Raw genomic sequence first — 22,618 nt, forward strand, 5'->3', positions numbered from 1 at the left:
TCTCCAGTCAATATTAGCTTTTTGCTTATTACAAAGCATCCTTGTTTGCTCCAGAAATGTGTAAGAAGGATCCAGGCAAGCCTCACTTTAAGAAAATCCAGTACGTAGGACCCTGCCTTCACTAAAGAGGTATGGATTAGGTACCTTTGTGTTTAAAGAGAAGGTTTCAATGCAAGGATTATTTGTAAATTGAATGCCTCTGCCCCTGGGACTTTAATTTGGGGGTGTTTATCCCAGTGTTAGTCATGTCCAACTCCTTTCAACCCTATGACTGTACCCTGCCAGGCTTCTTTGTCCATGGAAATCTCCAGGCAAGAATACTGGAGTGGGTAGCCATTCCCTTCTCCAGGAGATCTTTCTAACCCAGGAATCTAACCTGGGTCTCCTGCATTGCAGGCAGATTCTTTACCATCTGAGCCACCCGAAGCGCATCCCAAAGCTCATCTTTAATGTAAATAAGGCATATTTGACTTGCAAAGGTCACATGATACTGGCTCATTGGTAAATAACAACAAGCTGGTGTTAGATGAGGCATATCTTTGAGAGCTTTGCAAATAAGAAAATCAGCTCCCATCCTGCTCTTTGGCATTTCCATGGAGAGCCATGCTCCCTGTTCTGTTCACCCTCACAGACCTAGCAAGCCTGAGAAATTAAGTCCACCCCCATTGCCAAACAAGATGACTGTAAGCTTTAGGTGATTTTATTTTATTGAAACAAGCATGGCACATAGCGAGCTCATCTGGCGTTCCATTGACTGGGTTGCATCGTGAAGATCAGCAAATAGGGATGTTGCTTCTCTTTCCCCGGCTCCATGCCCTGGCTTCTAGGCCTCCGTGGTGTCATCTGTTCAATGGGAATGGCATGGCTTCTGCATTTTTTCCAACCTGGGGAAAATCCAATGATTTCCCAAGTGCCCGCCCAGCCCTCAGATGTGAAATTCCAGTCATCTCCTGTTATTGACAGTGTCTTGGTCAGGAGGCAGGGTGCCTGGTCCCAGGGTGGGAAGGGCAGAGGCAAGTGAAGCCGCATCCCCAGCCAGCCTGCTTGCAGGTGGGTGAGGTGGAGACACACGCCCTCCTGATGTTGGCATCAAAGAGTGTCGTGGAGGAGGGGCTGATGGTTCAGACCCAGGGACTCAGGAAGGCTTTTCAAAGGAGCTGACACTGGGCCTTGGTAGCTGAGTGAGAGTCTGATGTGCTTTGGGGAATGGGGGAAGACTCTCATGTTCATCAAGGGTCAGTTACTGTCGTTAGGGCTGTCATGAGCCCGCCCCCCGCAACCATGGCCCCTTGGAGTGATTTACACTGGCTTCATGGGTGTTCAGTGATGTGTGCCCCACTCAGGGCCTTGTGCAGAGAAGGGGCCTCTGCTCAGTTTAAGGCTCCGCTTTCACTACTGAAATTCTGAATACATTTTGAACACGGAACCCTGCCTTTTCATTTTGAACTGGGCCCCCCAGTTCTGTAGCTGGTCTCAACACTCAGAGGTGTAGTCACCTGCTCACAGTAACCCAGTTGTTAGGATCTGCACTAGTTCACCTCTGCTGCCTGTGGTCTCATGGAATTTTCCAGATCAAGAGAGAGTGGGATGGACAAAGTACACATGTGGGTGGGGGGCAGGTGGCAGGGAGGTGTTCAAGGCACAGGGAGCTAAAGGGTCCCCCTCACAGGGGACGGTGGAGCCAGGGGTTTGAGGGGCCTGGGTTGTCCTCCCCTGATAACCCCCTGGGATGTTTCTGCAGCAGTGTAGGTTCCTGCCTCAGAGATAAGTTGATTGAGGGCAATTTTAAGGTACTTTGCTTTTACGGCTTTACATTAGGTCCAGGTAGAAGTCTGAGGCAGGAGGTTTGCCAATAAAACTCAAATTGTATTTGGGAAATAAAAGAGAAATGGAGGTGCCCTGAATTCCCCTGGCAGGGCAGGAGCGTGTCCCCACAGGGGCTTCCTTGAAGCACATTGCCAATTACCAGAGACCGCTTTCCCCTACTTCTGACGCCTGCACAGGCTGTCCCCATCTGAACCCCCAAAGGGCCGACTTTGTTGTCTGTGTTCTCGGATTCAACAGGGAAGTCAAGGTGGGGTTGAGTCAGTGAACTTTGGCACCTGGAGGCTCAGGTGAAAACCCACTCTCCCCCAAGACAGGAACCCCGAAGAGCAGCCAGGGACCTGGCTCCTGTGGGAATTCAGGAGTTCAGCCATCAGCAAGGCTGACTCGCAGGCAGGGAGGACCGAGGACCCCTTCCCTTCTCACAACTGCTGCCTCTCTCCTGGGGACGCAGGTACCCAGCTTCATCACTATGCACACACCGTGCTTTTTTAGAATCTTTCCAGGGTTAATATGAAGAGCCTTTCCCACCTCTGGGGGTCTCTGGCTAAGAAAACAAAAAAACTTACTCAGAGTCTTGACTGTGATAAAACAAAAGACGACCTGGAATGGGAGCAAAGTTCAGAGCCTTTTGTTGCAGAAACTGGTTCCTTCTGGAAAACGTGGGGCTGATTTTATAAGCTGTTTATCGCCGGCTCTCCCTTCCCCTCCCCTTGCAGACTGACGCTTTTCACCATCCTTCCCTCCAGGACACAGGGAACCAGAATTCTCCCACCTAGACTCAGATTTCTGCCTGCAGTCAGGAGAGGTTCTCTCGCCCAGCCTCCTTGCTGTTATTTTTCAGTCACTAAGTCGTACCCAACTCTTTGCCACCCCATGGACTACAGCCCACCAGACTTCCCTGTCTTTCACTATCTCCTGGAGTTTACTCAAATTTATGTCCATTTAGTCAGTGATGGCATCCAACCATCTCATCCTCTGTTGCCCCCTTCTCCTCTTGCCTTCAATCTTTCCCAGCATCAGGGTCTTTTCCAATGAGTCTTTGCATCATGTGGTCAGAGTATCGGAGCTTCAGCTTCAGCATCAGTCCTTCCAGTGAATATTCAGGGTTGATTTCCTTTAGGGTTGACTGGTTTGATCTCCTTGCTGCCTCTTTGGCGTCTTTTCTGGCTTAGGGTGTTGGGGCTTCCTTTAGGACCGTTGGGCCGGGCCAGGTAGGCCTGTCGGTGTTTCTCAGCTCTGATGGAGAGTGATCTGACGGCAGCCTCAGTGTGGCTCTCAGAACTGGGCCTGCCTGCAGAATGTTTTTAAGAAGGAAGCTTGGACCACAAAGCACCAAGGCCTGGGGAGAAAAACCACAGCCCCTGGGCCCAGCGAACCTGAGAAAACCTTACAGGGGCAGCAGGGCGAGAAGGATGCTGATGAAAGTGGTAGGTCCTGGTGGGCTCCGGGGATACTGCGTGTGGAGGAGACCCTGAGCAGGCCTGTGTAGTAGGGCCCAGATGAAAGCTTGTTTCATGCCAGGGTTGCAAGAGGAGCTCATCTTTTCAGGATCCATTCGAATACTGCAGGAGATTAAAGAACGGAAACCTCACCCACCTCAGCCCAGGCCGCCACTTGGTTCTGCTGGAGACATGGGGCCGAGCAGGCAGGGGTCAGGGTGCCAAGGGTGAAAGAATCCCGCTGGGTCCAGCAGGACTGTTCTTAGAGAAGACCAGCGACGACTCAGCAGGCTGACCACTGACAGTGCTCATACTCCCTCTAAACCCCTCAGGGCTCTGGCTCCATGGACCTCCCAGAAGAGCAGAGGCAGCATGCAGGGCCCAGCAGAGAGAAGCTGGGCTTGGAGTCAGGCCATCTGGTCAGGATTCCCACGTGGCGTTGCTCTGTGGCCTCTGTGACTTGGGTTCTGTCCTCAGAGAATGGGGGTGATCCTGCCTCCTGAACTGGGTGCAGAGCAGAGGGCACCCGGCACCCCCCACATCCTCCAATTACTCAGCCAGGGTCAGCAGCCCTTTGCTGAGGTCACCCTCCAGTGCTGCAATATGTGTAGAACACACTCCTTGTGTCGAGGAGGGGAGATGGGCATGCATGGCAGAAACTACTGAAACACTGGAAAAATGTATGTTTGCAGGGCTGCATGGGGGTCTATAGATAGTTGTTAGAAGGCATGGTTTTTGAAAACCCCCAAAAGGTGGGCGGTGCCTATTGGGGCCTCCATAGTGCCACATCTAAAGGCCACTTTGAACATCCAGTCTTTATAGAGCCGCCAAGTGCCGGCTTGGAGTGGACATGGATGGGCTGTTACAACACAGACTCTGTGCCATTACCCTGCAGGCCTCTGGGGTTCTGCAGCTCATAGGCTGCAACCACGAGAGAGTAATGCAAAGTCCCCAGTCTCCAGACAGACGTCAGCTTGGATCCCAGATTTGCAGCTTCCTGGCTGAGGACTCTGGACTCACTACCTGATTTTCAGGCCTCAGCTGCATCTAAAAATGGGAATTACTAAGAGAATGAACAGTATGATCAGACAGTGCATCTAAAGTGCTTCATAATCTGCTTAGCGCTTGGTGAAAGTTCACTAGATGTTGGCTGGCATATCATCATCATCATCACTACTACTGGCTGGTTTATTTTATTGTGATTACTACTAGCGCTCCTCTTCTTAGCATTTCCCCTTGATTCTCAGTTCCACTGGCACAGTACCTAACCTAATATGAATACCCTTATGAACTACACAGACTGAATCAATCTATTGAGTAATTTATACAATATAGAGATAAGATATACAGTGGTAATAATACTAGTGAAAAAGAATAGCTGTTACTTATGGAGTGCCTATTTTGAACCAGGCATTATTTGATGCACTTGAAATTAATCCCAGCAGCCCGAGGCAATAAGCGCTGATTGCATCCCCATTTTACAGATTAGGAAACTGAGGCCCAGGGTGTGAAATCACTTACCCAAGATTTCACTGCTGGTGAGTGGAAGGGCTGAGATTCACACAGGCAGCTTTGCTCCTGGACCCTGTGCAGGAGATACCCAACTGGTCCTAGCTGCCAGTCTATTGTGAATTTCTCCTGTAACCCTGGCCAGTTCCTTTCCCTCTTGGGGCCTCAGTTTTGCATCTGCAGAATCCTGAATTTTGGCCGCATGGACCACGAATTTCCTGGACTCCCTCCTCCTGTTGTCATTTTCCCTTTGCCTGCTTCACTGCTGTCTAGAGGGTAACCCCCCGCCCTCCTGCCCCCAGCAGAGCGGCTAGTCAACTGTCTGGAAAGTGGTGGCCAAGAGACCAGCGGTGAATGAGCCCCCAAGGTGGACCCCGTGAAGGCGGCGGCGGTGGTGGCCAGACCGCCTGTGATGTAATGACCGATTAGGAACTTCCTCTTGGAAGCCTGGCTTCCTCCAGGGGCCAAAGGTGCTGGAGTTGAGGTGGGGGCGGGGAGGGGCGGGTGGGAGCCAGTAAGAGGAAACTCCTGTCAGCTGGGCCCTGCTTCTGGAAAGCTTTCAGCAGAGAGGCTCATTCTAAGCTGTTGACCATTAACATGGCCCTGTGCACATTCCTTCTCTGCTTTTACTGCCGGATCCCAGTGAATAAAGGACGGGTCTCCCCCTCCCTTAACAAAGAAAAAAAAAAAGCCTCTAATTAATGCTGCATCTTTAGACTTGCTGCAAAACCTGAAGCCATTTCTGCAGCTTAAAATGACAAAGGAAGGTTAAGTGGAAACTTCTTTTTCCCCCTTTAGTTTGATAACAAAAACTACTTATCTAATGGGCAAACAAGGCTTTTAAAGGGGTGTTAGGTTAACCAGATGCAGGGCCACGTAATTACTCCCAGGCCTGGGAGCCTCAGATGAAAAAGCTCCTGGTTGGATGGGAACTTAAAAGCCCCGGGCATGACATGGGACAGAAAAAAGGAGTTTTCCAGGAGGGCAGGCGGCCCCAGCGGGGCTCTGTGCAAAGGGGATTGGAAAAGCCAGCTCTAGGCTCCTCCTTGGCTCTGCCCCCAACTTGCTGGGTGACCCTGGGCAAGTCACTTAGCTTCTCTGAGCTTCCCTTTCCAGCTCTCGGTGGGGTCTGCCCTTGTTTCATTGTTCATTTAAGGTGTGGCTGGGCCAGCCCCCGGAAAGGAAGTGAGGCTGCTGTGGCCCAAGGGGGTGTGAAGCAGCAGCCAAAGCTTTGAACATGGAGGAGCCTGAGCAGCCCAGCTAGGCCCTGGAGACTGGGGGACTCAGGGCCAACTTCCTGTGAATGCCCTGAGCCTTCACATTTCCCTTTCTTGGAGTCTAAGCGATTGGAGACTTTAATCTGGGCACTTCTCTGGTTCGCCTCCCAGGGTGGGCAAGTCCAAGGCAGTCTGGCGTGGTGGAAAGGGGGAGTCACGAGGGAAACAGGCTGTATTGTGTGTGTTCAGGCTTTTGGAGTGTGTGGCCCACGGGGGAGCACACAGGAACGTTCCTGCCCTTTGTTTTGACAGAAAGCTGCTGATTCAAAGAAGCTAAAGGCTTTCCTTGGGATTTCAGCTTTCCCTGCCTTCCCCAGACTACAGTGGGCCCCTTAGGTGCCCCAGCACCCCCACAAAACTACACATTGGGCTCGCAGGACCCTCACTTGGTCAAGAGGCCCAGAGGAAGGAATGCCAGCCATCGGAGAGGCTGGCCGCAGTGCAGGGGAGAGGGCCTGCTGCTGGGCCGGTCTCCTTCTGCCCACGACAGGCATCCACCACCCTCTGGTGGCAGGAATGTGGGCGCCACCCAGAAGCCAGGCCACCCTTGTCCGGCCTGGAAACACGGGGCCTGTCCCTGGGCTCCCTGGGAGCCCTGCTGAGAAGCCACAGAGGGCTGGCCTCGCAGCACATTTCTACCATCTTTGTTGTCATTCTTTCAAGGCGTCATACCTACGATGGATTGCACAGCTCTTTAGTGCATAGGTCATGATTTTTGACAGTGTGTATACCCGAGTTCCTGCTGCTCAAGATAGCAAACGTTTCCAGCACCCCAGAAAGTTTCCTCATCCCCAGGGATTACTCCCCAGAGGTAATCCCTGTTCTGATTTCTGTCACTTTAGCTTCGTTTTGTCTACTGAAGAATTTCATATCAGTGGAAACAGCACATCTTTTGGGTCTGGCTTCTTTCACTCAGCCAGATGCATCTGAGATTCACCCAGCTTGGGGTGTGTTCCAGCAGTTCATTACTTTTTACTGGTGAATCGTGTTCCACTATATTGCGTGCATGCTCAGTTGCGTCTGACTCTTTGAAACCCTATGGATTGTAGCCCGCCAGGCTCCTCTGTCCACAGGATTTTCTCAATGAGAATACTGGAGTGGGTTGCTATTTCCTCCTCCCAGGGGTCTTCCTAACCCACAGATCCAACCTGAGTCTCTTGCGTCTCCTGCATTGGCAGGTGGGAATTTACCACTGCACCACCTGGGAAGCCCTCATGTACTGAATGGATGTGCCTTGTTTTTGCTTATCCATTATCATAGTCTGTTTGGGCTGCGATCACAATGATACCCTAAATTGGGTGGCCTAAATAATACATATGTATTTCTCACAGTTCTGGAGTCTTGGAAATCCAAGATCAAGATGCTTGCTGGTAGATCTGGTGTCTAGTGAGAGCCATTTCCTGGTTCATAAATGACAGTATTCTTGCTATAGTCTCACACAGTGGAGTGAGGGGGCTCTCTGGGGTCTCTTTTAAAGGGCACTGATCTGTTCATGAGCTCATCACTTCCCAAGGACCCTACCTTCTAATACTATCACGTCAGGGATTAGCATTTTCAACCTGAACTTGGGGAGGGACACACACCAGCATTTAGTCCATTAACATCCATCCTCCTGCTGATGGACATCTGAGCTGCTTTCCAGGTTTGGGTGATTACAGGTAGAGCTGCTGTGAACATTCATGAAGTCACAGGAGTGTAGAGCTCACTGTTCAGAGGTGAAGACTGAGGCCGGGAGAAGACAGAGGGCCTGCGGATCGGGGCCAGGAGACAGGACACATGGCTGCAGGACTCCTGGCCCCCCTGGTCTGGTGCTGCTCCTCCAGATCTGCCCCAGACATCACGCCAGACCACGCCTCTTCTCTCCCCCTCCTCCCGGAACCCTTCCAGCCGGGACCCAGAGTCTGGCTGGGAACTAGGCCAGGCCCTGAGCAGGGGGTAGCGAGCAGGAGTTTCGGTCAGAGAGCGGTCATCTTTGATGTTGTTCACTCGGGTCTGACTCCCCGGTATTTATTTGCAATTAAGGAGCTGGTTCCTAATTAGGCTGATGGCGGGACCACAGCCTTGGAGCCATGAGAAGAAAAAGATCTTCGGCAAGAGGCTGTCCCCTCACATCCTGAGAGGCAGCCCAGGCTGCAGATGAGAGGCATGGTGGGTGGAGTGGGGCCCTGCATCTGTGGGGAGTGGAGAGGGGACCCTGGGTTTGGGGGTTCCTGCCTGCTCACTCACAGAGAGCGTTGTCAGCTTGTGAACATGCAGCATTATATGTGAATACACGTGTGTGTAAACAGAGCCGCAGGAGCACTCACCTGTGTCCCTCACGTTCAGCTATTCATCGCTTCACTTTGATTTCTTCACTTAATGAGCACCTCTTTGCACTTCAGGTGCCAGGCTCTGAGCTAAACCTTAAACATTGATAAAGTGCTTTACAATTTGCAAAGGCCATTGCTGTCTGTTGTCCTATTGTGACCTCCCATGGTGATGATCCTGGGTCATGACCCCCAACACCTGTAAGGAGCTCTGGCCTTGGAAGGGTTAGGCCAGCATGGGGACAGATAAACAGCTGCTTCTTTCTTCTCCAAACTGATCTGCTGCTGGAGTTGCCAGAAAGTTCAGAGGGACTATGTAATTGAGGTACTCAATTATGAACAAGTCCATTTTACAGATGGGGAGATTGAGGCTTGGGGACATTCAGTGACTTGTTAATGGCCACATATCTAGTCAGAGTTACGTCTGTCTCACCCGGAAACCTTTTGGATCATGGGACAAGCATTAGGTTAGAATTCTGGGGTCTCTAGTTCTGGTCCCACTTCTGCTACCCACTGCTGTATGTCCTTGGGCAAGTCACCTGGTAACCACCCCCCCACCACCACTGGGCACCATCTTTGGAGCACAAGGACACTGGACTCAATTGATGGTTCCCACAGGCCAGTCTTAGGACTGAGTTTTCACTGGTCTATGGTGAAAGAAACAAGAAAATTTCTTACAATGTAAATATATTTTTAAATTATCTGATTTGATTTTTAAAATACTCTATTTTTTGAGAATCAAATTATACTTTCTTTTGTGCCAGTGACAGTAGATGGTCTTGGGGTTTTTAATCAGTCTGTATGTGACAAAATAAAATTGTAGTAACCTTGTAATAGCCCCAACCCACCCCCATTAAACAGTGTATTCATTTCAGTTCAGTCACTCAGTCGTGACCAACTCTTTGCGACCCCATGAATCACAGCACGCCAGGCCTCCCTGTCCATCACCAACTCCCAGAGTTCACTCAAACTCATGTCCATTGAGTCGGTGATGCCATCTAGCCATCTCATTCTCTGTCGTCCCCTTCTCCTCCTGCCCCCAATCCTTCCCAGCATCAGAGTCTTTTCCAGTGAGTCAGCTCGTCACATGAGGTGGCCAAAGTATTGGAGTTTCAGCTTTAGCATCAGTCCTTCCAATGAACACCCAGGAATGATCTCCTTTAGAATGGACTGGTTGGATCTCCTTGCAGTCAAAGGGACTCTCAAGAGTCTTCTCCAACACCACAGTTCAAAAGCATCAATTCTTCGGCGATCAGCTTTCTTCACAGTCCAACTCTCACATCCATACATGACCACGGGAAAAACCATAGCCTTGACTAGATGGACCTTTGTTGGCAAAGTAACGTCTCTGCTTTTTAATATATGTAAATATATTTTTTTAATATACTATCTAGGTTTACTCCTTTCCTTCCAAGGAGTAAACGTCTTTTAATTTCATGGCTGCAGTCAGCATCCGCAGTGATTTTGGAGCCCCAAAAAATAAAGTCTGACACTGTTTCCACCGTTTCCCCATCTGTTTCCCATGAAGTGATGGGACCAGATGCCATGATCTTTGTTTTAGTTTGTGAAATTCCAGAGTATTGGGGCTCCCTGGATGAAATGGTGCCGGGGGACCCTCAAGCTCTGGAGCCCAGAGACCCTGAGAGCTAGGTGGGGACGAGGAGGCCTCAGGCATGGAGACGGGCTCACCTGCTGTCCTGTTGTCTCAGGATCAGACCTGAGGCCCTAGACCTTGCCCAGCACCTTTCAGGCCTGAGGCCATCAGCCCCACCTACTGGGAAGGATTCCAGTAAGGGGTAGGGTGACGGCAGTGTGCGGACACTTGGCATATGTTCTGTTTCCTTCCTCCTCCCCTTGCAGGGTGTTCCGAGAGCACCCTGGGGATACACGCAGACTTGGGACAGACGCAGAGAGGACTCAGACCCGCCCATTCCTCCTTGAGAGTCGAGGCCAGCCAGGGACACTGACCAACAGCACAGACACCGGCTCAGGCCAAGAGCGAGGCTGCGTTTGAGGCTCTAGGCGCACAGGAGGGAGAGGTCAGAGAGGGCTTCCCAGAGGCGGCAGTCCATCCCTTGGAATTTGGAAGACCTGGCCCAGAGCCTAGGCTTGATGAGGTGTTACTGCTCATTCAGAAGCCACAGGAGGGGAGGCCTGGACTCGGCGGTGTCCCAGAGCACCCCAGCTGGGGCAGGCTGGGCCCCAGGGCAGCTCAGGGGGTGGGTGGTTTATCCCCATGCGTAGCGTTCTGTCCCCTGTGAGGAGCACTGACTGGGACGGGACCAGGGACACAGGTGCTGACCGGGGTGGGGGGTGGTTGGATGATGCAGGCACGGTTGGTTTGGCTTGGCTGGGGTTGGAGGCGCTGCGAGGAGGGGACAGGAAGGCCCCCTTGGCCTTTGAGGAGCTGGGAGTGAGGAAGTGCCCCACTCCAGGGTCCCCCTACTCTGCTCTCTGTTAAACTGCTTCTTAACCTTTTACAACTGAGTGGCTACACCCTGGGGCAGAGCTGCCCCTTTACGACTAGGGTGGCCCCTCTGTGCTTATCTGTAGAGGCGGGACAGCAGTGCTCCCTCCCTCAGGAGGACTCTGGGAGTCTTCAGGGGATGAAGCCCTTTTGTTTGTGACTCACCAGCTTGTGGGTAAGCACTTCTAGGACTCACAGACCACGAGAGCTGCCACGGTTACAGTTAGGGAAATCAAGGCTCTGAGACGGTGGGGCGCCTGTCTGGAGTACCTAGAAAAGCTCCCCTCGAGAGTGTGGCCTGGCACTGCTGCCAGCCCCAGCACTCTTGAGTGTGTGCCCTTGGCCGGTTATGGCACCTCCCGGGGCCTCAGTTTCCACACCTGTGTGAGCTGCCAGGGTGAGGCAATGGAGGGGTGCACCGAGGCCGCTGTGAAGTCCCCTGGCTTGTGGAGGGCACTCAGAGACGCCTGTTGCCTGTCCTGTCACCCAGCATTCTCCAGGCACAACTGCTCTGCCTGCACACCGCTCTGTGCCTGGTGCGCTAACGGAGTTCTCATTTACTGAGAAGGCTGGTTTCGGAGTTTCACAGCCAGGCGGGGACGGTGCTGCTCCCCTGCATCTTGAGGACTCTCAGACCAGTGCCGCATGGACGGATGGAGAAAGGGACAAGGGGCTCATCCTTGGAGACTGTGCCCAGCCCCAGGCCACAGCAGAGCGAGCAGCCTAACAGGAAGCCCCTCAGGTGCAGTTTCCTGCTACGTGGGCCTCCCAGAACATAAGGGAATGTCAGGAGCTCTGCCACCCTGCTGCTCTGGGACGTCCAGGCGGGACTGGACTGCAGGCAGACAGAGCTGGCCTCACCCAGGCTCCTGAATGAAGTTGTTGGCAGCACTTTCTCCCTCAGGTTTGACTGGACTTTGATCTGGTTCTCTGGGAGAAGCTGAGCCATAAAGGGCCTCACTTTGTCCTCATCAGGCCTCCAGCAGACCTTCTCCCTCTGCCAAAGCCCCAGCCAGGGGCCTGGGTGGGAACACATCACCCCACCGGGCAGTCTGCTTCTCAGAGCCGTGAGCTCAAAGGAGAGCCCAGGCGGCAAAATGCTTCAGAATCTGAGGCCGGCCCTGCCTGAGGGCAGTGAGGAGGGGGCTGCCCTTCAAGACGGGGCCTTTGCCTATACCTGGTTTCAGGAAGTTGTTAAATTCACGCAGGTGCATAGAGGAGGTGCTCCCAGCTGGAGTCAAAAGGGATTCCAGTCTTCATCCAGGCCACATCTTTGCTGTCACTGGGGAAAGTGGGGTCTGGAGAGGAGCAGCTGGGAAACTGGAGCCCTTGAGGAGCGATCTCTTTTCCCACTTAAGAGACCCTTCGTTTCTCTGTCTCACAGAAGCCGCTGCAGTTCTGGTGAAAACCTGCACTTCCTGCCAAGAGAGCCAACCTGAGGGGCTGGGGGTGGGGGTTGCCGGGAGACTCTGCATCACGCTCAAGGCTTTGGCTGGGAGCCGTCAGCATGAGCAGCCGTGATTCCCAGCTGCAAGAGATCTGGGGGCCGCGTCCCCCACCCTATCCTGCCTTCTGATGCCTGAATCCCCTCCAGGGGCTGATTGACACCCCTCCATTGCCTCACCCTGGCAGCTCACACAGTAAAGAATCCACCTACAATGCAGGAGACCTGGGTTCGAGTCCTGGGTCAGGAAGCTCCCTTGGAGAAGGGAATAGCAACCTACTCCAGTATTCTTGCCTGGAGAATCACATGGACACAGAAGCCTGGCGGGCTATAGTCCATGGGGTGGCAAGGAGTAGGAAATGACTGAGCGACTAACCTGCACCTCACCCCACTCTGTTCAAGTTGAGGCTTGGACTCACTCTGGGTTCAAATTCTGGTGGTGCCACCCGCCAGCTGGGTGGCCTTGGGCTGCCAAGCCTCAGATCCTTATCTGTAAAATAAGAAGGTGGCCTCCTCGCCACTGCGGGAGGACCCGGAGAGTCACGTGCGGAGTGACGAGCACACAGCAAAGCACCCAGAACGAGGTGCTTGTGTTCGGCCCCTCCCTTGGGTGTGTGGGTGTGTGTCCCTCTTCCGCTGGCTTGTAAAACTCTGTGGGCAGGAGCCGGGTGTGGCTTGTGTTTGGGTGCCCGTGGCACCTGGCACAGTAGGTACCCTGCCTTTGTGTGCGTTTGTGGGTGGGGCTGGGCGCGGGGGCCTGCGGGTTAAGTTTGAGGACAGCCTGGCCCGCAGCAGGTGCTCCCCATGTCTGTGGGGTGCTGGAGGCTCCACCCACCCCACCCCACCCTGTCCCCGGGCCAGGCAGCCATACCACCTCCGCTGCCCGGGAATAACACCTGCGTGCCCTGTGCTTGCCCCGCAGACGCCAGCATGTCTCCAGACGCCACCAAGCCGAGCCACTGGTGCAGCGTGGCCTACTGGGAGCACCGGACGCGGGTGGGCCGCCTCTACGCGGTGTACGACCAGGCCGTCAGCATCTTCTACGACCTACCTCAGGGCAGCGGCTTCTGCCTGGGCCAGCTCAACCTGGAGCAGCGCAGCGAGTCGGTGCGGCGCACGCGCAGCAAGATCGGCTTCGGCATCCTGCTCAGCAAGGAGCCCGACGGCGTATGGGCCTACAACCGCGGCGAGCACCCCATCTTCGTCAACTCCCCGACGCTGGACGCGCCCGGCGGCCGCGCCCTGGTGGTCCGCAAGGTGCCTCCCGGCTACTCCATCAAGGTGTTCGACTTCGAGCGCTCCGGCCTGCTCCAGCACGGCCCCGAGCCCGACGCCGCCGACGGCCCCTACGACCCCAATAGCGTCCGCATCAGCTTCGCCAAGGGCTGGGGGCCCTGCTACTCCCGGCAGTTCATCACCTCCTGCCCCTGCTGGCTCGAGATCCTTCTCAACAACCACAGATAGCGCCCCCGCCACCTGCCCCGCCGCCGGGGGTCCCCGTGCCCAGAGACACAGCCCTGACGGACGAACCCCCCCCCCAGATATCATCTACCTAGATTTAATATAAAGTTTTATATATTATATGGAAATATATATTATACTTGTAATTATGGAGTCATTTTTACAATGTAATTATTTATGTATGGTGCAATGTGTGTATATGGACAAAACAAGAAAGACGCACTTTGGCTTATAATACAGATATATTTTCTTTCTCTTCCTCCTTCCTCTTTATGTTTTTTTTCTTTTAAGAAAATGATACAGCAGAGCTAGGTGGAAAAGCCTGGGTTTGGTGTATGGTTTTTGAAATATTAATGCCCAGACAAAAAGCTAATACCAGTCACTCGTTGATAATAAAGTATTCGCATTATAGTTTTTTTTTTTTTTAACTGTCTTCTTTTTAACAAAGAGGGATGTGCAGGGTTTCCGTGGGTCTCTGACTGGTCAGGCATCTTGAAACTTGATTTCAGTCTTTCAGCAGTTAAAGAGTAGAGGGAATTACATTGAAAAGGAAGGAAGGACCTATGTTTGTTCTTAAGACCAGAGAAGGTTCTGTTGTTCCTTCCCTCCCATGGCTGTGGGGTGTCCACAGGATTCGGGGGAGGAGGGGGAGTTTGTGGCCCATCCATCCTGGGTTCAGTTCAGTTCAGTTCAGTCGCTCAGTCGTGTCCGACTCTCTGCGACCCCATGAATCACAGCACGCCAGGCCTCCCTATCCATCACCAACTCCTGGGGGAGGCTCATGCTCTGGCCTACGCCAGCTGTCAGTCTGATGGGGAAGAGCTCCCATCATACCTCCCATCTCTGAGCTGTCTGCAAACTAGAAGAGTAATTCTCACCACTTTGGGGAAATGACCTGTGGAAGAAAGACTGAGATTGTGGGTGTTGGACCCACTTAATGGCCTTATAGAAGCCCCTGGAACCCCAGGGTGAAACTCCCTTTTAGGACCTAAATAAGCTACCCTCCAATCCCTCACCAAGTAAGTCAGAACCTGCCCATCTGGGGCTGTAATCATGACTGATACAAAGGCAGGTGGTTTCTTTCTTCTCTATAAAAGGGAAAAAGTTAAAGGTTCTGGAAGGGTGAAGGACTAGCTCATGAAACAGAAGAAGGTTAGAAGTTACATCCAATTGTAGGACCAGAGCCATATTAAATCAGTTTCCTCTCTTGAGAAAACTCAAAAAAAGAAGGCCTTCTTGGCCAAATAACTGAAGGGAATGTTACATTGTATATCTTCTTTCTTGGAGATTTACATTAGCCTAGTAAATGCTCTGAGAAGTCCTGTGTATTATCTATTGCTGCGTAATAAATTATCCTAAAACTTGGCAGCTTGAAACAACTACCATTTATTATCACACAGTTTCTGTGCTCAGGAATGCAGGAGCAGCTTAGCTGGGTGGTTCTGATTCAGGGTCTCTTGAGGCTGCAATCAAGCTGTCGGCCAGGGCTGCAGTCATCTGAGGCTTAACTGGGCCTGGAGGACCCATTTCCAAGCCTGCTCACGTGGCTGTTGGATGGAGGCCTCAGTTCCTCACCACGTAGGCCTCTCCATTGGGCTACTCATGACGTGGCTTGTCCGAGAGCAACTGATCCAAGACAGAGACAAAGTGTGAGGCTGCTGTCTTTCCTAACCTTATCTCGGAAGCGTCATTCCATTGCTTCTGCCATGTTCTATTGGTCACACAAACCATTCTTGCTACAGTGTGTGTTGGCGGTGTGTGTGTGTGTGTGTGTGTGTTGCTCCACAAGAGTGTGAATGCCTGGAGGTGGGAGTCATGGCCACCACATCCTCCAAGAACTACACTGTTTTTACGTCATTTCCCAAAGTTCTATGCCAGTGGACTCCTTTCCACCCCTCTAATTCTGTCTCAGAACCAGGTCAGCCAGCCCAGTTCCTTTCACTCCACTCTCCCACCCCAGACCCAAGCTTCCCAGGAGTCCCCCCTTCCTCTGCTGTCCCCGCTGTCCAGGCCTTGGTCCTCCTGGGGTGCAGTGAGCAGAGATGTCCTGTGTTGGGAGGATGGGCTCGGAGTCACTGCATCTGTCTTCTTTTCGAGTCAGTGATTACTGACATGAACTGTTTGTGAGTCCTTACTATGTGCGAAGCGAGAACCTCTGCGAGGGTGTTCCCGGCTAGTCCGCCTTTCCAGATGGAGAAATGGATGCTAATGGGAATACTGTCCTGTGCCCAAGCTCCCTGGGGGACAGGACACGTCTCTGTCTCAGATGTGGGCTGGGCGTCCTGTCCGACGTCCTCTCGTGCTGGTTGTGACAGGCTTTGCTGGCATGGGCCTGCCCCCTGGGGACCATCCTTGAGTCTGGAGGGCTGAACTCTGGGGACCCAGGGGCCTCAACCTTGCAGCCGTCTCGCTCCCAGGCCTGCCCTCTGCCCAGGCTGAGAACCTCCCTGAGCTCCTTGGATGGCCCCAAGTGTGGCGGAGAGGCCTCATGGCTGCCTTCCTTCGCGGGGGTCTGAGGCTCCAGTTCTGGTCCCTCAGTTCACAGGGGGAAACCGAGGCCCAGATGGGACAGGCTAAGTTGCTGAGGTCACAAGCGGCAGCAGGACCTCCACCCTCCCCCTTTCCCAGTCGTGGTGCCGGCAGAAACTTTGTGGTTTCCCCCAGACCACCCAGGGATTGGTGACTCAGGCTCCAGAAGACACTTTCTAAACAAGGCCCTGTCTCTGGAGAGCGTGGTGGGAGCCGGATCCCTGCAGGCTCTGGGAAGTGTGGTGGGTGGGGTTTACTGCCCCTAGGCCCAGGCCTAGGACTGAGACAGAGGGGGGAATGGGTTTCCTGCTATTGGCTAGATTTGGGGAGAGGGGTTAGTCCCTCCTTTGCCCCGCTCTCTCTGCTTCACAGCCCACCCCCATGTCCTGTCCCTTCCCTGCCTTAGTCTCTGAAAGTGTCGGGGTGAGGGTGTGGAAGGATGGATCCATGAGCCAGAGAAGTACAGCTGGGGGGGGCAAGGGGTCCTGGAGATCTTGTATTCAGGCTTCAGGTGAGAAAACGCAAGGCTCAGAGAGGGCTATGAGGAGCCCTAGATCACACAGCAAGTTCAGGGCAGAGCTGAGCCTGAATCCCAGGTCTCAGAACGCCTGATCTGGTTGCTTCCTCAGTGTCTGGACACAGATTCCCTCATTACTCCAGAGAGTGTGCACACACCTCTGTTCACCTCTGGGAACTCCCCCCATCCCTTCCCACTACCTGTTCTGGAAGCTTCCATCCCACACAGTTCAGAGGGCATCATTGTTCTGGTTGTCTTTGGCAGTAACTGCCTTGTTCTAATCCAGACTCTGCCATTTACCACATAAAGTGATCTGAGGCATGTTACTTAACCTCTCTGTGCCCGAGTTTCCGCATCAGAATTACAAGAGTATTTCCATCCTAGGGTTGTCAGGAGGATTACGTGAATTAATGCCTGTTAGGCACTCACAACTGGCAGGTATTAAGCTCTCAGCAAGTGCCTTGAGGCCTAGAGAGTAGCTCAGGTTGCTGAGGAAAGATGGGGTTAGGGTCTCAGCATGTATGAGGTCTCAAATTCAGATCTCCTAACTCACTCCTGGCTTGGGGCAGTCAGCCGACCTGGGAGAACCTCACTTTCCGCGGGAGGAATAGTCAGTGACCCACTTGGATGTCCATAGTCCAGGATGCCAGGGCCTCCACCAACAGCTGCTGTGGCCTCTTGAATAGGCCTCCTTCCCTCTCCCGCCCCTTTCAATCCACTCCTCACCCAGAGTCATAGTCTGCACCCAAATCTTTTTTTTTAAAATAATTTCTTTTTGGCCGTGCTGACTCTTCACTGCTGCTTGGGCTTTAGCTGCGGGGAGCAGGGACTACTCTCTCGTTGCAGTGCATAGGCTTTCCATTTCCGTAGCTTCTCTTGTAGCAGAGCGTGGGCTCTAGGGCGTGTGGGCTTCCGTGGTTGCGGCTCCCGGGCTCTCGAGCACAGGCTCAATAGCTGTGGTGCATGCGCTTAGTTGTTTCGCGGCATGTGGGTTTTCCCTGATCAGGGGTCGAATCCATGTCTTCTGCATCGGCAGGCGGATTCTTTACCACTGAGCCACCAGGGAAGCCCCTGCACCCAAATCTGACAGTGAACCTCCTCCATATGTCGGTGACTTCTCCGATGACTGCCTGTGTTTTTAGGATATAGAACTGCCTCTGAGAGGACCTAGCCCTGCCCTGAGTCTTCTTGGCCAAGTACCTTCAAACGCTATACTCCAGACCTCGCTCTCCCTGCTAGGCCTTTGCCCAAACTGTCCCCTACTCCTGACCATGCCCTGGCCTGCCCAATGCAAGATCTAACCACACTGCTGTCCCCCTCTCTGCTCCCTAGGAGTCTCCTGGAAGCCAGAGATGTCTTATGACCCTGGTCTAGCCCAGTGCCGGACACAGAGGATGGGCTTTCTGGATGTTTGTGGAGTGAAAGGGTCATGGGAGTACTAGAGGTGGGCGTGTTTTATAAACTACAGCAATGAGCAGGCATCCAGAGGGGCGTGTGTTTATTAGGACCATGCGTCTCCATGACAACCCCAGCTGACTTCTCCTTCTAGGCCTCTAAGAACCTTCACGCCCTCCACTATCCTCAAGCCCCAGTCCTATAGTCTTATTTTACCCTCTTGGGGCTGTGGTAGCAGGAATTCCTGACTTGGGGGGGCATTCCTTTAATGATTTAGAACACAGAATCAGAAAATGTCCAGAGTGGGAGGACCCTTAGAGGGCATCTAGTTCCATTACTGTCATAGAACTGAAGCTCAGAGAGGTCAGGCTGCTAACCAAGGTCACACAGCAGGGCAATGGCCAGTGGAAACCAAACCCTTGACCTGGAGCTCCTTTCAGAGCTGACCTCTCAGAGATGCTGTAAAGACTTCTGATAAACCTGCATTAGTCTGACCAAAGCAGAAGAGAGGCAAGAAGGTTAGTGGTAGAGATCATTTTTTGGTTGTGTTTGTTTTTAATTGTGGTTAAAAAAAAGAACATATATAGTGTAAAATTGACCAGCTGAACCATTTTGAAGTGCACAATGCAGTGGCATTAAGTACATTTGCACTGTTGCACAATCATCACCCCCAACCCTCCCTAGAACTTTTTCATCTTCCCTATGTTTTTGTGGTTAGAGTTATTATTGTGGTAAAATACACATAACAGAAACTTTGCAGTTTTAACCATTTTTCAGTGTGTGGTTCTGTGGCATTAAGAATATTCTCCGTGTTGTGTTCCCTATGCTTTTTAATAAAAGACAAATGACAATTCTTCACCCTGAGAGTGAGGGTTTTGCTGACTTCTGGCAGCCTGGATAACCCAGAGGAAGCTGTGTGTCACCTTGGCCTGGTTGGGGGCTTGGTGGAGGATACTGGGAAAAGGGGAGTCCAGTGAAGGCTGGCTGTCACCGGGCATATGAGTTGAAACAGCCTCACAGCCTTGCTGTTTTCAATGCAGGTCATAGCGAGGCTAGTGGAGTGTAGATGAAATGCCTAGAATTTCTGTGTGTGAGAGCAGGAGCTCATGGGCTGAGCAGAGGATACAGATGGTTTTTAATGTGACCTCCTTGACTCCCTGGGGGCACTGTGGGAGACCTGGCTGAAAGGTGCTAGGAAAGGCCCCTCCTTGGGCTTTAATTTCCCTTCAAAATGAAAGGTCTAAACCAGATGTCTTGATGATGCCTTCTGGAAGAGCCCAGGGGTTCTAGAGATCCCTTGCTGCCTGCCCCAAAATCTAAGGTGGACTTTCTTTTTTAAAAATTGTATATATTTATTTATCTTTGGCTGTGCTGGGACTTTTTTGCTGTGCCGGCTTTTCTCTAGTTGCAGTGAGCAGGGGCTACTCTTCTTTGCAGTATGCCGGCTTCTCATTGCAGTGGCTTCTCTTCTTGCGGAGCACAGGCTCAGTAGTTGTAATACACAGGCTCAGTTGCTCCAAGGCATGTGGGGTCTTCCTGGACCAGGGATCGAACCTGTGTCTCCTGCATTGGCAGGTGGATTCTTTACCACTGAGCCACCCAGGGAAGCCCTAGGGTGGGCTTTCATATTGGATCTGCTGAGAGGAGCTGGGGCGCTTGCTAGTAACAGAACCCTGACTTTGTTCAGCAGTAACCATAATAGTTTTCATTTATGAAGGGACTTGTTATTAATATATACTAAAGTGTTAGTCACTCAGTCATATCTGATTCTTTGTGACCCCATGGACTATAGCCTTCCAGGCTCCTCTCTCCATGGAATTCTCCAGGCAAAAATACTGGAGTGAAAAAATTCCCTTCTTTGGGGGATCTTCCCCACCCAGGGGTCAAACCTGGGTCTCTGTGTTGCAGGCAGATTCTTTACCAACTGAGTGCTATATACTAGGCACTTTGTATTATCTCATTTAATCCTTATCCCTGATTTATAGATGAGGCTCAGGGAAGTTGAGCAAGGTCACACAGCTAGTAAGTATCAGATGGAAGATTCCCGCCAAGATCTCTGGTTCCAGAGCTGGTGTTCCTACGTACCCACCCCCACCCCACCCCCATCCTGCAAATAAATGGTGCCCTTCTGAACTTGACTGAGCACACAAGCTTTGGAGGCAACTCCTGGGGCTCCAGGCCCAGCTCTGGCTCCAGCCAAGTGACTTTGGATAAGTTATTTAAGGACTCTGTGCCTCAGTTTCCTCGTTTGTTAGTATGGACACCCTCTAGGATGGTTAGGAAGATGAAATTAAATGGGTTTCTATTTGTGAAGCAGTTAGAATAAGGCCTGCTTATAGTCCCATTTAGCATTTGTTGGATTTTTAAAATACTATGTTTATTGCCAGTTTTTGGGGGTCAGTTTTGCTTGAACCAGCACATTAATTGGGAATGTTTATTTATCATAGTTTCACTTTCTGGTTCTCATCTTTGAGCAATGAACAAAGTGGAGCTTTAGGAATGCCTGGAAAAACACACAATAAACAACACTACACACATGCATGCAGTCCAAGCTGTGCTTTCCTTAACACTGCAAACGAAACACATCTATTCATGAGTTTTTGTAGAGAAGGGGGAAAAAAATCTTCTCCATTGGCCATAGAATGTTGGCTAAGTTCCTTAAATTGTCTAAAATGGGCAGCATTTTGGTGCTTTCTGAACATGTGGACTGGAAGCAGATCCTTTGGAAGTGGCAACCCCACCCCCACCCCGTTCCCTCTTCGCTCTCCTCGTCCACCCATGGAGCGACGATGCTTGCCGTTCCTGGCCCTCATGACAGCTCTTTGACTCTTTAAGAATCCCCAGCTTTGTGCTGCCCAACATATAATGTCAATACACGTCAAAAACCACATCAGATCTCCAGAAAGCCGAGTGGCGCCTTGGTGACAGGCCTCGGCTGGCTCCCAAGCTCTCCGCACTCTGGGGCTCCAGGGCTGAGGTCTGACCCTTGGGCCCCTTGGCCCCATCTGGGCGCACAGCCCGGGTCTCTGCCAGGCGCTGGCTGTGCTGAGGGGTGTCCCTGACATGACTTGCAGGAAAGAAGAACCAGCTTGAGCCACACAAGGATTTTTAAACTGAGGAATTAGTCTGCATATTTGGGATCCCATTCTATCTGAGTCTGAGGCTGGAGATTCCCAGGGGTCTTCCACTCAGGGAGGGCTCTGGCCGGCCTGGCCCTTGCCTAAGCAAGCGATGTCATCAAACATCCCCCGGGACAGTTTCTAAGCCTCAGGGGTGGGCTCCCAAGTGACCAAAATAAGCCAAAGGCCTTTGAGGTGAGTGTGTTCTGGAATTTGTTGTGGTTGGGGTGAGAAGAGCCACGAAATCCATCTCTGAATGAGAAGCTCTGCCACCTTCTCTGTCAAGCCTTCTGTCTGAGCTGCAGTTGCTGGGGAGTCGGCCGGTTTGCGAGAGAAGTGGGAAGCTTTGATGTTTGAATCCTGGCGCCACCATTGCCCACTCTCTCTGAACTTTTCATGTGTTTCCTCTGGGCTGTAGTTTTCTCATACATAAAATGAGAATGATATCCTCTATCACCTAGGGACCAAATGAGAAAGCTTGTAGTGTGGGGAGATAATTCTCCATGGGACTGTCTAAGAATCTTGGCAGCCAAGGCATAGACTGCTTGTATTCCAGACTTTCTCTTCAAGGATATGCGATAACCAAGAGCCTTAGAGATAGTGCTTCCCTCTGGTGCAAAGGACAGGGGTTTTACTACCCTTTATAATAGATTTGGGTTCCCAAGCTTAGGATTCTGCTCCTATAAAACATCCTACTGGGTGTGACGTTGTCACTTGTCCCTCTTTGCACCTCAAGAAAACCAATGCAGACATGCTGCCAGCAGTGCCCTGAGTACGAGAAACCTGTTGTCTCTTAACCAGGAGTCTCGTGTCTTCTGTCAGCACCCAGGAAAGAGGGCAAGCTAGCTTATTGTCTTACAAACTGGGTAAAATCTCAGATCCTTCGTAGACTTTGACAGTGATGCAGAAGGGATGCTGAGAGAGACATGGTTTTCTGGATGAGGAAAGAAGAGGGTGTTACAAGCCAGTTAATGGAAACTTGAGGAAGTCCATGGAACTCAGGAGCAAATATATTGATCAAGATATATGGCCAACTGGGCAATAGATGTCCCTATATTTTATTGCCTTTTATTGAGAAGGACTGGGGAGGTGGTTTCAGGCTGAATGCTAAGAAGGAGTTTCAGAGACAGCGTTTCCCTGACCATGGTTAACTCTCTTCCGGGTAGTGGGCCTTCCTCATTAAGGTAATGCCCAGTCTCAGTTTCCTCCATCAAAAAGAGCCACCACTGGGGTTTCTCCTGGAGGACTGAGGTTGCTCTTGCCTTTCAGATAGCAGTTATGGAGATGGGTACTTACACTGAGAAAGGAGAGAAACTCACCACTGACAT

The 22,618-nt window shown here is 51.9% G+C and overlaps 1 protein-coding gene across 2 annotated transcripts in view; it reads left to right on the forward strand.

Annotated features, from left to right (window-relative positions):
* SMAD6 (SMAD family member 6) overlaps nucleotides 1-19,029 on the forward strand; it is an 83,325-nt gene extending 64,296 nt beyond the window's left edge. For both annotated transcript variants that reach the window (XM_055435585.2, XM_055435584.2), the window contains exon 4: nucleotides 13,192-19,029. In XM_055435585.2, the coding sequence (XP_055291560.1) occupies nucleotides 13,192-13,733 (542 nt within the window). In that variant the 3' untranslated portion in view covers nucleotides 13,734-19,029. The remainder of the gene's footprint in view (nucleotides 1-13,191) is intronic.
* Nucleotides 19,030-22,618: the final 3,589 nt, after the last annotated feature.

The sequence above is a fragment of the Moschus berezovskii genome, chromosome 9 (assembly GCF_049115385.1).
Source record: "Moschus berezovskii isolate FMDL1 chromosome 9, NW_MosBer_1.0, whole genome shotgun sequence".
In the NCBI taxonomy this organism is placed as follows: Eukaryota; Metazoa; Chordata; class Mammalia; order Artiodactyla; family Moschidae; genus Moschus; species Moschus berezovskii.